Below are 14,971 nucleotides of genomic sequence, written 5' to 3'. Positions count from 1 at the left end.
AATGTTCTAGAGAATACAGAGGTTTGGCAAAGGGCTTTCCTTATTTGGATATCCCTGAGTCACACATTTCAGGGTGGAAAGGATGTGGCCCATGTTAGGCAGCATGACACTCCGAGTGGCTTCTGTTGACCTGTCTTTCTATGTCCTCTCCAGTGAGTCTGCCTCTGGGGCCTGGCAGCCACTGCAGCATGGGTGGAGTCTCACAGGTGCCCGCGGAGGCTGAGGAGACGGCATCTGTGGGCAGCTGTTTTGCATCGGAGGACACAACCGAAGACTCAGGGGTCATGAGCTCTCCCTCAGATGTCATCTCCCTGGACTCACAACAAGATAGCATGAGATCTAAGGATAAATGGTCCACAGACCAGGAGGACTGCAGTGACCAGGACCTGGCTGGAACACCAGAACTGGGTCCCCAAAAGAGCCCATCATGGGGGAAACATGGCTCAGGAAGCTCAATTTTAAGGTAAGTCACGAAATGAGTAATGTGCCTCCTAGATCTCAGTGACAGAAGCTTTTGTGACAGTGATCACCAAAGAATGATAATTGACACCCCAGTACCAGATGCCTCCCATAGATCTCTTCCCACCCTCATTTGCAGTTTATCTCCAGTTCTGTCTTCATGCTGTGTATAGACATGAAGATACTTTTTAACAATAAATTAGAATGCTTAGTGTACCTTGACACGGGATCCAATGGCGCTGTACTTGCGGTATACTTTTTGACTCAATAATGTTAAAAGTCACACTCATGTATTTTTTTGTATTAATATTAAACCAGATTTTCAGGGATAGAAATGATAAGCAAAGTGCACGTATGTTTCTGTTTAATACAGAGAGTTGAATAGAGGAAAAGTTAGATCATCAGAACAGTTCATCATCTCCACAGAATACCAGCAAATACATTGTCTGTGTGTCCGTGGCACCCTGACATCCAACTTCTGCGTGTGTATATGGAGAGTAGGATTTCTAAGCTTTCCTGATGCCATAGGTTTCAAGTAGTATCTCAAGTGTTTTCAATGTACAATCCTTGGATAGTAAAGATAACGAACAATCGTTTCATAACAACTTGATCTTACTTTTTAGGACATTTTTTTGTATACTACATCCTTTAAAAGGTGTGTGTGACGCCATTTTTGAAGTTGAAGTAGTAACTTCTTCAGTGGCTGTTTGACATGGGGAGTCTCTAAATCCGCCCCTTGAATTTCACTTTGCTGTTTTAGATTGTACAATAATCTCCCCATATCATATGGTTGAGTGTGTCCTTGTCCTTGCCTTCAAAATGCATATCGGCTCTGCATATTTAAGAAGTCCTTCCTATTACCTGAATGACCGTCTATAAACTTTCAGATGTAGACACTATTCAGATATTCCTTGTACTATAGTACTTCAAATAGGTCTGTGTGCAAACATATTTGGGAAGCCCTGATATCCTCCTTCTAGCTTCAGTGGGCTATTAGAAGATCTTGAATACTTTGTCGAGAAGGACGTCAGTTTAAACATGCCCCTACAAGAGGCCCCCATGTGGTCTTTAGGATGAGTGCTCCCTTAAGCACTGTTCGAGAACCCTATTCAGTTCCACTTCCCACCAGTTCACACTGCAGATACCTGAGTCATGTGGCTAGAGAGAGATTGAGTCTCTTACAGAAAGTAATGACTTTGGGGCTGGCATGGTTAAGAGCACCAGTTGATCTTGCAGAGGAGACAATGACCGTTCTCAGCACTCACGTGGTGGCTAGCAACTATCTGCAACTGTAGCCTGAGGGATCAAGCACCCTCTTCTCACCTTTGCAGGTACCAGGTATATGCATGTACGTATCTGTGTACGCATGCATGCAGTCAAAACACTCATAACCGTAAAAATTAAGTAGCTCCTTCTAGAGAACGGTACGTTTTATGTCCAGATCCACAGAATACCACAGTCAGGGTGTGAAAAAAGACAGAAGAGGCGGAGTCAGGCTTGTGGTTCAAATCAACCATAGAAGGTGACTTCTCAGAAGAATGCAGGTGGGAATGGTGGGGTGGTGAAGTAGGTATCTTTCACTTATCCAAACTGTGAGTGTGAATGGTCAGTTAAGGAGATTACAGCTTGTTCCAGAGGATAGGAGTAGCCCATAATCAAGTTAACATTGTGAGGGAACAGAATTCACAGGGCAGTGCCCTTGATCTTGGCGACACACACACACACACACACACACACACACACACACACACACACAGAGAGAGAGAGAGAGACAGAGACAGAGACAGAGACAGAGACAGAGACAGAGAGAGACACAGACAGACAGCGGTATCAGTATTCAGAAACCAGTGGTTGACACAGTAATAAGGAATGTATTTCTGGGCAGCCTCCTATGGAGGACACATACAACATTCTGCCACTTTGTAGCACCTTTCTTCCCCTATGTCATGTGTACCCCACAGGCATGACCTCTGTTCTGGGTAGCTAATATTCGTCTCTCTTTCCACATTCCTGGCTCTACCCAGAATTATTCCAATCCAGTAACTAGTTCCTGCAACTTTTCTTGAGATATCTATTTGTGTTCCCAAAGGGGTTCGACCTGGATAAGGCAGAAGCAGGTACGAGACTAGGCTATGTTGTGTCCCTCTCCATCACCTCTGAATGCCAGACCTTAGGAGCTTGGGGAGATCAGAAGTTACTTTTTTGTCATAACAAGCAAGGTTAGGACTCTAGGATTAGAATGGATTCTAGTAAGTTGTCATACATGACCTCAATGTGCAAGAAATCCAGCATGGGATTGGTCACGAGGGAATTAAGGATTGCTTGTGCCTTTAAACTTAGATCTTCCGTTGTCACACCTCCATTGCTCAGAAAGTCGCTAAATGCTATTTGAAAATCATGTAAAACTGAAATATGACTCTTAAAAGCTCAGAAGTCCTGGTTTTCACAGTTGGCTCCTTTCTCTTGTCTTTACATGTTGAAAGCATTTTTATTTGGGGGAGGGTGGATAAGATTACCTGGGTTTGCATGTTTAAAACTTTGACACAAATGTTATATTCTCCCAAGTACCTGTCCAAGAATACCACGAGGCTCAGTCACTCTGCTACTGGCTATTCTTTTTCCCTGGGACGGACAGGTGATAAACTTATGGCTTCGATTTGGTATGGCTGTGGTTAGAGTTAGCTCATTGCCACTATGGCTGCTTCTCCATTGCTGCTGGTATAGATGAGTCCCACCCAGTATCCCAGGAGCCTCGGTTTTAAGTTTAAGAACCTCAGTAGTAAAACTCTGTTTTCTAAAAAGAGAAGTAAAGCAACTGAGAATGGTTGACCACAATTCCAGGTGGTTATATCTGGTACAGTTTGAAAAGAGGATGTTTTTCCATCAACTCATCCGATTACATCCACTTGCAAACTTTTCACTGCCCTGAATTCAAACTTCACCCTGTAATTGGGCCATCAACTTTCCATTGTCTTTCTCTAAACTTGGTACACAAGATACATTCCCAAGAGGAAGTCTGGCCAAAAGGTGCATGTACACACACACACACACACACACACACACACACACACACACACGCACGCACACGCACGCACACACGCAAATGGACTATGAATGTGGTTGTGATCCCTTTTTCTGGGAACACCCAAGAGGAGCATTTGAGCTTCGTGACTGACTTTTCCCTGAGAGATAACTACAATTAATGCTGGGTGTGCTTATGAATCTGTTCCTTTATCCTTAACTAGGGCCAACATTACTTATTCTGAAAGAATAGCTAGACAAACGTGTGCCTGTGGCTTACAAATCCATTCTTCCCTTTTCTTTCTTCCTCAGTAAAATTGAGATATGTAGTGCTCCCTCTTAGAACAGGGCCTGGCATATTGCCAGCCTTCAACATTGGTAACCGAGATCATTATTGTTGCTGTTGTTGTCACTTACAATTCATGGAAGAAAAAGAGAAGTAGGATTTGTTGAAAAAGCTCTATGACCATTTCCAGCTCTGCTTGCCTCCTCTTCAAACTATAACATCTTTGTTCGAATAGAAATAATAGACAGACAAGGGAAAAGCAGAGTGGATGTTGCTTCTCCCACTCTGAGAGGACTAAGAATGGAACTTGCAATATTTCTAAATAGTGGAACCCTAAACAATGAGGCTGTCATCAGGCAATTTATCTATCTATGTATCAGCATCACAAAACTCCAATTCTAAGGTTCCTTTTCATCAGTTATGAAAGTTGCTGTAAGATGTGAATAAGAAAGATAACCGTGTAGATTTGAGTTTTTCTCAAAAGTGGAGCCAAATGTAGTCACATGCTGTGCCATCCAAAGTAGACAACACATTATAGCTTCTGCACCCCAAAAGACAGTAGGGAGAATGAGCCAGAAGATGAGGAGTAGCCTTGGGAAACACTGTCTGCTCTACATGGCATGACCATGGTGCCCATGAACTCACATCAGCTACAGTTACCCATCAAAGACCTACACAAAATGGACCCTGTCCACAATCCATCATGTTTGGAGGAGGGGTCACGAAACCCCACCCATCTCACATTGTCAGGAGCTGTGGTTGCTGAGGGAAGGGAACGTCACTTTTCCTTAGTGCTGTGTCTACTAGTAAGTTGCCCATGTTCTAAGAAACAGTCTCCCACCCCTGGTCACAGTCATTAAGCTAATTAAACTCAGTGGGGTCCCGAGTAACAGAAAAAAATTAGACACATGGAAATGGAAGGCCCTGTTGGGAAGAATAAGGGTTCAGCAGGACCGTGAAGAGGATAGGAGAAGGGAATGGGAGTGAAGACATTACATACAGTATGAAATTGTTCAGAGGATCCATTTTAAAATTGTGTCTATGTGTGAAGAGAAGACGTGCAGTTTCGTTGTTTCTTCCGGTGAAGAGGGACCCTTCTCCCACCCATTGCCTCACTCTCTACATGACAACCCTTCAAAGACCTTCCTGGCCTCAATTTGTTGGTAAATGATAGTAGAGACATTCCCAAGTGCAGTCTGAGAGAAATTCTTCCCCTACTTGCAGGCATTCAGTTCCAAAGTAGCCTTGCATGCAGACTGAGACTCAGTAGGGACACGGGTCCTGAATTTCTACATCATCTGGATCCCTAAACTAGAACTCCAGGAACTGTGGTCACAAAAGTTTTTGGAAGTCATCCATATAATGCAGACCATAATACCTGGAGTCTTGGATACTGTGTGACCACAGGAGCATTTAAAAACAACAACAATATGTGAACCCCTGAGCATTCATATCCATCAGCACTCAGAAGCCACGGGAATAGTTAGAAGCAGGTTGTGTATTGTACAGTCTTTCAGAGTAGTGCTAGAACACACAAGAATATAGAAGTCACTGGGGATACCAATCATTTGGCAGAGTGCTTGCTTTCTACGCATGAGGCCCTGATGTGATCTTTAATACTGGAGAAAAAGATGGAGTACTGTACTGTAGCCACTAGTCATATTAGCTGATAAGCGCTGGCCACATGGCTGTTCACATCAGAATAGTTTGTACGTGTATTCACCAAATCTAGTGCTCAGTAAAGAAATGTATTAATCGCATGAATAGATAAAGCTAAACTTAGAGCAATTAAAATTGCCTTCACTTCTCTCCTTTCAGTAAGACCACAAGAAGATCTAAAATCACATACATGACCCCCAATGTTTTACACACTAGTGTTAAAATCTGAAGCCTTATCACTGGGGAACACTTACAACTGCAATGAGGGGTCAAGCATGTGTGACAGTCATCCAGTTTCCCAGGCCTTCTACCTCCAGGCTGTCCTAATCATTTTGCAGTCACAGGGGTTACTTTGGTCTTCATAGGCAGATTAGACTGCTCTCTAAAAACGCCATGATTATCCTCTCAGACACTTTTCACAGTTGTATATATTTCTTCAAAGAAACTCAACCAGATCCAAAATGCGCCACGAGTCAGAATTATGCTGTTGACTTTTTTCTTTCTAATAGCAAGTAGAAGGGAAAACTCAGCAAGCTCCTATTTGTCCCAGCACTGAATAGACAGGACAGTGCCCTGTTCTCATCTTCCTGGAGCTACATAAACAGTGCTAAGGCCAAGCTGGACCAAAGCTGCCACAGCTGGATGAGAGGCATACCCTCCTGACTCCCAAAGGGCTGTACATATGAGGCAGATGAGCCTCCCAGACGGATGGCATTGAGAATCCTTAGTGCTCTCTGCTTTTCCCTCATACCTTGTGCAGCAGTAACATAAACATTATCACACTCTCTGCAGTCACTGCCTCCAATTCTGTGTGAGAAAATAGAGCTGGCTGTGTTTATTCAACATGTGCAGGCTGATAGCAAAATGGCCACTGAGTGATTGTTTGCCTTCTCTTTTCTTGGTCTCCAGCCACAAGAAACTGCCAATAGGACCTCTATCTTAAGATTTAGTCATACTTGAGGGTGGGGGACGAAGCCTGGGAATGCACCATCCGGGCACATTTGCTTTATGTCAGCAGATGGCTTGCTTTCTACCCACTAGGCACTCTTCAATGACACATGCCTTTGTGCTGTCCTGGAAGCCCATAGGGAGCTACTCTGTAAGTCCAGGTAAATGTCAAAGAGGAACGCCAGTATCATGCATCAGTGCAACCCTTTGCGACAGTGGAGATGAACACACAGGAAAAACAAAATCACTGGATCCCTACTCCCAGAAATCTCAGATAGGAAAACAAAATTGGAAAATTGCCATTGGCTTTGACCTCCTTGACTTGATATCCCTTCATGGAGAAGCTCAGGCCCTGAAAATAGCAATCCTTGGGGTACATCTGAAGTAGACGGAGCCGAAGAAGCAGTAAGAGGACCACACTGCTACCTTGTTTAGAGATTTCAGGGACTTGGCAGCTTTCTAAGGAACATCAGCCAAGGGCCTGGCAGTGGTTAGACTTTTCTGCACTCTACAAGGCACCGAGGTTGGCTACTTCTGGCATATGTCTACTCCTCTTCCTGAATAAGTATGACCGTAAGGATGTAAATCTCTCCAGGATACCGGAGAGTACCAGGGAAGCATTGGGTGCTAGCATTAGGGGGTGGAGGCTAGGGAAGCAGAGGCAGTAAGAGGAAATGGACTGGTCAGGAAAAAAGGACATAGGGAAAGGGCTACCCTTAGTAGTATAGAACTCTCATTCTTGAGCAAGACAGTTCTGGATACAGGGAGGAAACTGAGAAAGCCCACACACCTAGAGCTGAGCTACTGATGGCTAGAGTACTTGACACTGATCAATCCTGGGTTAGGTAGGAGTATGGTGAAGGACCAAGTCTTCTCTGAACTGTAGCTTTCCCCCTCATGGCTGGTGAGAGCCAGGGCCCAGCAGTCTCCTATAGGAAACAAGGTTTTGCATACCATTTATATGAAGAGGCATTTAAACTCTTTTACAGTGACAACAAAAAAGAATAATTAACTGGAGTCTGAAAATAACATTTAAAATTTTGCACATTAAAATAGGTTTATCAGACTCAGTGAGGGGAGATGGGAAGGGGCAGTGCTTGGGATGTAAATAAATAATGAAAAATTTATAAATATGTTTATCGGGCTTGGGGGAATATTTCATCCAGTAAAGTGGCTGGCCAAGTGAGCATGAAGAACTGAGTTCAGTCTCCAGAACCTGCATTTAAAAAAAAAAAAAAAGGATCCAATGTTTTTAATTCTGTTACAGTGGAGACAGAGACAGGAGGAGCCCTGGAGCTCAGTGACGCACGTAGAAAACTCTAGAGAGTCTCTGTCTCAAAAATCTTCATGCTCATCATGCACAAAAGAGCACCCAAATCCATAAGCTTTTTTAAAAAAAAATTGCTTTGTCACACACAAGATACGTTGTAGTAAATGTCTCTAAGATTTCTCCTTTGCAAAAAAGCACACTGACTCACGCCTGGCTCACTCTTGTCCACAGACATATGTAGGTTATAGCATCGCAGTTATCCTATATATAGTTCCGCGTCTTGGGGTTCTTTTTTTTTTTCCATGTACTGTGCTAGAAGCAGCATTAGTTGGTATTTCTCCGTAGGCTCTCTGATTGTCATGGTTACTGATTGGACTGTATTTCTCCACAGGCTCTCTGACACCAGAGTTACTGATTTTTATTGCCCTTTCCAATGTAGCTCTCCTGACTGCTGAATATTTTAGATTTCCCCACAGAATACAATGAACACTGTTACGTTTATATCTTCCCCTTCCACGGAATCGCTTCCCTACAAAGATAAAGTGCTTATTGATATGTGATTCCATATTGCTCTCCGTTTAAACCAGCAGCAGGTGCCTGCGTTTGCTGTGCTCACTGCAGTTTCCCTAGTTCAACGTGACTTCTTTTCTAGTTTAACATTTATGTTTAAAAATGGTGGGATTTAGGCTTAACTCTTAAACGCAATCTTCAGTGTCTCCTGAGTGATAGAACCATGTATTCTTTGTGAACAAAGGCAAACACTCTGATATAAAAGTATACATATGCATAGTATATAAGCACCCTTAACTACAAGTATAAATCTAAAAGTGATTTGTTTCACATATCAAATGCCATTTTGCCTAGCAGTTTCCATATTGTCCTCTGCAGTACAGTGTAGCAAATATTCGAGCTACTCTTTCCATCACATTCCCTGAAAGAGAAACAGCTTTTAGCAAACTGCACTGAAACAATTAAAGGCCAAAAGCAAAGCAGTGGGAAGGACAATTGTGCACCTCTTGTGGTCCTTATTAATTGGTCTGCGTGCACACACATCTCTCACCAGCCCCTTTTGTCTAGCCTGTCAGAGGACATTAGCCGAGACCAATCTTGAAGCTACTTCCTGGCTCCCAAATGGACATAGTCACTCAGAAAGAAAGACTCGTTTATTAGAATAAAAATTTTGCTGCGTAAGTGAGGATTGTACAAGGCACATTTCATGCATCATTATCTGGGCCTGATTAGCAATGATGGAAATTGGTCCTCAATTTTAACAATCAGCGGAAAGGAACCTTCAGCTCTCGCTGAAGACAGACAATTGCCATAGACATGTCTGGGTTTTCTGCACAATAGGAAAACGGAGGCAAAGGCCCTCGCAGAGGCAGCCCTCAAATTGTTTTGGCAGCATTTGTCTCACATATGCCATTGTCCCTGTGACGCAAATAAATCATGACCTTGCCATCCTAAGCAGCAGGATGCATATCTTAGGATGCCCTGTGCCACAGGGGGCCACATTGTCCCCCGTGACCCTAGACATGGCTAGGCCACCTGGTCAATGCAGGCAACCCTCACTCAAGCTTTGGGACAAGTGCCACCTGTCTTTGAATGCTTTGTGACCTTGCACATGTCAGTGGGTCTCTCTTTTTTACGGTTTCCTATCCAAACAATGACAGTGACAACACCACTTACCTTGCAGACCATTTGTGAGTATTGCAATACTATGATTTATACATACAAACAAGTTCTGCTTGGAGTCCAGCAGGCAAAAGCCGTCTCCCTAGCACAAAGGCATGCCGTGTCTCTGAAGTCTTCCTTTGAATGGCCTCCAGGAAGGAAGCCATAGTGAAGGCTAAGAATGGGAGCTTTTATTCTACTACAGTGGGTTTAATGTTTTCTGTCGTTCTTGTCAAGGTCTTTTTTATTACAATTAAAAAAATTGAAAGGTAGTTCACCTCTATGGGTGGCACAGGGAGGTTTCCCAAGCTCCCTTCCCTCCCATCCTCTGCCCAATCCAGGAATTAGGATGCAGTAATATGATAAAAAAAGAAACATGTCAGACAATACAGAAGCCCCTTATTGTGGAGTAGTGGATTGTTTTTTCCTTTCCAAGTCCTGCAGGTGGATCACGGCTAAGGTGCAGCACAGAGGGAGGCAGGGGCTTGCAGAACTGAAGGGTTTCTGAATACTTCCTGCCACAGCCCCACATGCTCCTCTCACTGAGATTCTCAGAAGTTCAGAAGAGTCCTGTACCAGAGCCTGAAGCCTACATGACTTCAGGGGAGTCTGATAAAATGCAGATATTCGGGAATGGGCTGGAAGTTTAGAGTCTGTTGGGAAGACACGGCCCTAGCATCATGACGTACAGCTGTTCATCAGGTGCTCATCAGCTGTTCATCAGGTGTTCATCAGGTGTTCATCAGCTGCTCATCAGCCGCCCATCAGCTGCCCATCAGGTGCCTCACTTCTTAGGATCCGAGCTGCAGTGCAATGCAGCTATGCTGGGGCCTTAACAGCCTGTTCACCTGTCCGGTGCAGCAGGGAGAAAACACGGGGACCACATTACAACTGCATGGGGTTCCGGTGTTGATAACAGTTTGGAGATGATATAACCTCCAAGCATACCACATATCACATACATAACTTACAGGCTGCACACAATATCTATGTATATATGCATCGCTCATGCAAATAATGAGTCTTTGTAGTTCCAAGGATAGCGGTATTGCACACAGCAAATGTGGGACTGCTAGGCCCTGAGTAGCAACTGGCGTTTCTGGATAAAGGGTACTAAGTCTTAATCACTACCTAGAAATTAAACGTTCTTCCTTCCCTTTTGGTATTCTCTAGGACTGAGAAAGCCGCCATGCCTGGGAATGATGATGAAGATCTGTCCATCACGGGACTCTTCCATCAGACTCGAGCAGAGCTTGACAAAGACCTGGGAGGTAACAAGCCCCTTAGGTTGATAGCATCCCATATGGCCATACAGGAAGTGACTTTTTCTCTGTACTTTGGTGTGAACTCCACGAGGAAGAAGTCTTAGGATTGCAACTTGTTTTGGATGTGTTTTGCCTGTATATAGGGGTTGAACTAATCTCTCTGTCCAGTCAGGGGTGTTCTTAATGAACTGATTTTTGTCACTGTTCCAAGCCGCATTACGGAAGTGTCTCGGTCTTTTTAAAATATGGACAACTACTACTACTACTTTTTTTTTTTTTAATGTTAAGGTGTAGTCTATCACACATTAGTGATATAAATACCCAAAATGAGCCAGGAAAATGTGAGATGCACAAAGAGAAGCAGCTGCCTTCATTGAAACTTAAAACTCTTCCTTGGTAGTTCAAAACAGACGATCTTTTGTCCATGATAAACGCCCTCAGCATGGAGTACCCATGGCACTGCCATTCCCTTAATATACGTTCCTTGGGAAACACTGTTAGGTCAAGGCTGGTGCAAATAATGGTAGTGAATGATTTCTTCACGGCACACAAACTGGAAAAGCAAAACAATGACAAAGCAGACATTAAAACTGACCCTGACTTTATCTAACCCTGTGTTTAGTTAGCCTCTTGTCATTGGTATTTGGTTGACAGCAATGGGAATCCTAACCAGCCATGACGTCTCCCACCGGGTGTGACCACATGACCCACGGCAGCATTTCGTTCCTTGAAGAGTCAGTGTGATTCTGGAAACACCAAGATTTAGTTATTCTCTCTCTCTGGGAAACGAAACCTAGAGCTTGTCATTCTGCGTGTCTTGCTGCACTTCTAGTGGGCACAAGAAATAGGAAGGGCCAAAAATCCCAGGGCACCTGAGAACACTCTCCAGAACACTAAACGTGGGAGTCTGTTTTATTATTCAATGACTCGGTGAACTATGGTGGGTAAGCATCTCACCCTTGGTGAACTATGGTGGGTAAGCATCTCACCCTCGGTGAACTATGGTGGGTAAGCATCTCACCCTCGGTGAACTATGGTGGGTAAGCATCTCACCCTCGGTGAACTATGGTGGGTAAGCATCTCACCCTCGGTGAACTATGGTGGGTAAGCATCTCACCCTCGGTGAACTATGGTGGGTAAGCATCTCACCCTCGGTGAACTATGGTGGGTAAGCATCTCACCCTGAAACATCACGGATAGGCAAATGGCTCTGTGCTTGTACGGTGAAAGCTGAGATTCTGGCCCCAGGCAGGTGCAGGTCATCAATCAAGATAACATTTAACATGTATATTTTTAGAGAACATAGGGATCCCTGGGGAAATCAAAGTATTGGCCATACATTCACTAACTCACTGGTAATCCTATAATGGGTGCCAGTTTAGTGACTTGTGTTTGTCTTTCTCTACAGGGATGGAAGAAAATTATGAAACAGATACCAGCTCTCTAACCAGCTCTGTAAATGGGGTATCCAACCACAGTCTGCAAGAAGCCATAATCCCTGATAGTGGTGTGGACGACATCCCTGTCACTTTTATCGGGGAAGTTTCTGACGAGCCTTTCGACTCGGGGCTGTTCTTCAGTGGAAGTAACAATGCTGCTGCTTTGAACCAAGGGGGCATTGCCAGCCAAAGATCCCACCTGCCCCCATATCAGACTGAGCAGAGCCAGCCATTCATAAGGACAAACAGAAAAGAGCCTGACCCCTCCCTTCCTTCCCAAGATTACAGAAAGAGAAATCAGCCAATCTTAGCCAACACATCTGAAAATGAGAATCCAGTTGGAATAGACCCCAGAGTTACATCATTTGTTTCAAAGCCTTCGACAGATGACCCAAAGGCAAAGGATAAAGACAAGATGTGCGGTTCTGGTCCCAGTGAGAAGACACAGACCGGTCACAGAGTAAACTCCCTGCCAGTGAATCCCAGAGTTGGTGAGGATGAAAACTCCAACTCAGCCCTGCCCCCATGGTCTCACCATGGCCAGGCCTCGGGGGGAAGCTATGGACTCAAGTATGGCCTCACTACATATAAAATCGTTCCTCCCAAACCAGAGATGAGGTGTTATGACAGGGATGTGTCCCTCTCCACTGGTGCCATTAAGATTGATGAACTAGGGAATCTGATGAGTCCTCACATGAATGGAAGCAGGACCATATCCAAGCCATCAGCTGTTGCCGAAACAGAGGCTCCACCTATTGGAAAAGTCAAAGAGTTCTGGAGGCGCAACTCGATGGAAAAGTACCTGAATGGGCCAGCCGAGTGCACGGTCAAAAAGGCCCCCTCCACCACCATCACTGCCACATCCGAAAAACCACAGCGAGATGAGACGAAGGCAGGCTTTACGCTGACCACTCCGGAGCAGCAGCCTGCCTCACAGGAATACGGGGCACCCCCGGAGGAAGACAGAAGCCGGCCACATTCAGCCGTCTCCTGTCCTGTGAAAGTGCCAGCACCTAATCCCACAGACATCACATTCCTCAAGCCTCAGAGAAGAACATCCAGCCAGTATGTGGCTTCTGCTATTGCCAAGAAGATGGGACCTCCAAAAGTCCATGCTGATGTGGTGAGACCACATAAGAAGACTGCCGAACAAGGCCACGAGGAAGCAAAGCTCGCTAGACCACCTCCAGCCTGGAAAGACAGTGCAGTCCCCAACCTGTGTTCAGAGGCCGGCCAGTGTGAGCATGGCACAAACCAGGGCTCTGTCCGCCTTCCCAGCAACCCTGGTGGGCAGTTGCCAGCGGACCATCCCAAAGTAGAGGTCAACAGCACATATGGGAAGTCAGCGACTCACAACTCTCCTGCTGCTGTCCACAGAAACTCCTATTTCCTCCCAGGCAGATCTTCCCAGCGGGATCGTGTTTCTGTAGGACAGAGCTGTGGTTTCCATGAAAAGCAAACTATAAGTAACCAAAAGATGAATTCAACATCTAACCCCTCGCAGGCACTGGACAAGGCACACCCAGCCCCCCTGCTCTTGACAGAAGCCCGTGACTCTGGGAGGATACTGGTGAATGGCTCTGCACAGACCCCAGGAAATTGTGAGCCTCCCCACTCTCAGAAAGAGTCCACCCTGACTAGCTATATTATCTTACAGACAGAGGAAAAGCCCAGTCCGTTATCTGCAGATGGTCAAAACTCAGATGATGCTCTACCGTCGAGCATTTTTGGGCCAAAGAAAAAATTCAAGCCTGTCGTTCAAAGGCCACTTCCAAAAGATATATCCCTGCACAGTGCCCTGATGGAAGCCATCCACACCTCAGGAGGGAGGGACAAGCTCCGAAAGGTGAATGTGGTGGGCGTCAGGGTTTGGGTGCAGGGAGCTCTGGGGCAGGTCTTCCAACCCTGTCCTAGATCTCAAGAAAAAAGACTGCAAAGGCAGAGCTGCAAGTTTGCTGGTTTCATTTTAACTGTATACTGTCTCCTTCTAATGCATTTGAATGAAAGCACTAGAGAGGCTGGTGGGCTCTAGCTTGTCAGGCCAGTGGAAAATCTGTCAATCAATAAGTATTGATCTACTAGGCCAGGATGTCTGTACTGTGGTCCAGAAGCACCCTGTCAGTGCTGTGCTGTCATAATGAAATATCTGAAGAACTTAGAAAAAGGAAAGGTTTATTTTGGCTCAAGGTTCGGAGGGTTCCGTTCATGGTCCATTAGCCTGTGGCTTTTGAGCTCGTGGCAAAACAACACGGTATCATGTGGATGCATGGCAGGTCAAATGCTCACCTCCTAACCAGGGAGAGGAACGAGAGAACTGCCTATCATTCCCTTCAAGTACCTCCTTCCATTGACCCTGGACATCCCACCAGTATCACCTCCTACCTTCTCCATCAGCTCCTAGTGGTGACAGGCTGAGAAATATGCCTTTCATGAGCTTCTGGGGGAAAGTCTTGATACTCTGAGGTAGTAAGACGCAGGCAGGACCACTGCTTTCTGTACAGCCTTGTGTTGCTAAACACGGGGACATGTTCTGAGAACTGCATGGAGTTTGGTCTCCTAGTTGTTTGACTATCATGAGGTGTCACACAGGCTTATATGGCAATAGGCCAACACTCTATGGGGACTTCTCGTTACATCAAATGACATCAACGGGAGATTGAAAAAGGATGCTGCTGGTGTAGCAGGTTTTATCAGTTTAGAGGAAGATGAAGCAATGAAACTATATCCTCAAACTAGTTGTCCATGACAAACTAACTTTCGAGCCTACAGCATAGTGAATGCATGGTAACATAGTCACCCATGCTCATATCTAAGAGTCACGGCAATATGTAACTGTGCACCTCGGCCTCTCTAAAAGTATAGTGCATAGGCTTGCCTACACTAGCGTCTACCCAAACACCACAAAATTCATTCCCCTAGGATTTTAGTGTCACTGGGAGACAGAAATATTTCA

At 45.0% G+C, this 14,971-nt stretch overlaps 1 protein-coding gene across 16 annotated transcripts in view; it reads left to right on the top strand.

Moving 5' to 3' along the window:
- Cobl (cordon-bleu WH2 repeat protein) overlaps positions 1-14,971 on the top strand; it is a 232,552-nt gene that overhangs the window by 196,256 nt on the left and 21,325 nt on the right. For 15 of the 16 annotated variants that reach the window (XM_039092058.2, XM_039092060.2, XM_039092053.2 and 12 more), the window contains 3 exons: positions 154-463; positions 10,488-10,585; positions 11,988-13,864. In XM_039092058.2, coding sequence (XP_038947986.1) covers positions 154-463; positions 10,488-10,585; positions 11,988-13,864 — 2,285 coding nt within the window. Of the gene's footprint in view, positions 1-153; positions 464-10,487; positions 10,586-11,987; positions 13,874-14,971 lie in introns of all 16 variants that reach the window. The other variant, NM_001401103.1, reaches the window with a different exon arrangement.

The sequence above is a fragment of the Rattus norvegicus genome, chromosome 14 (assembly GCF_036323735.1).
Source record: "Rattus norvegicus strain BN/NHsdMcwi chromosome 14, GRCr8, whole genome shotgun sequence".
NCBI classification, from domain to species: domain Eukaryota; kingdom Metazoa; phylum Chordata; class Mammalia; order Rodentia; family Muridae; genus Rattus; species Rattus norvegicus.
This window is presented reverse-complemented; position numbering and strand designations above follow the sequence as displayed.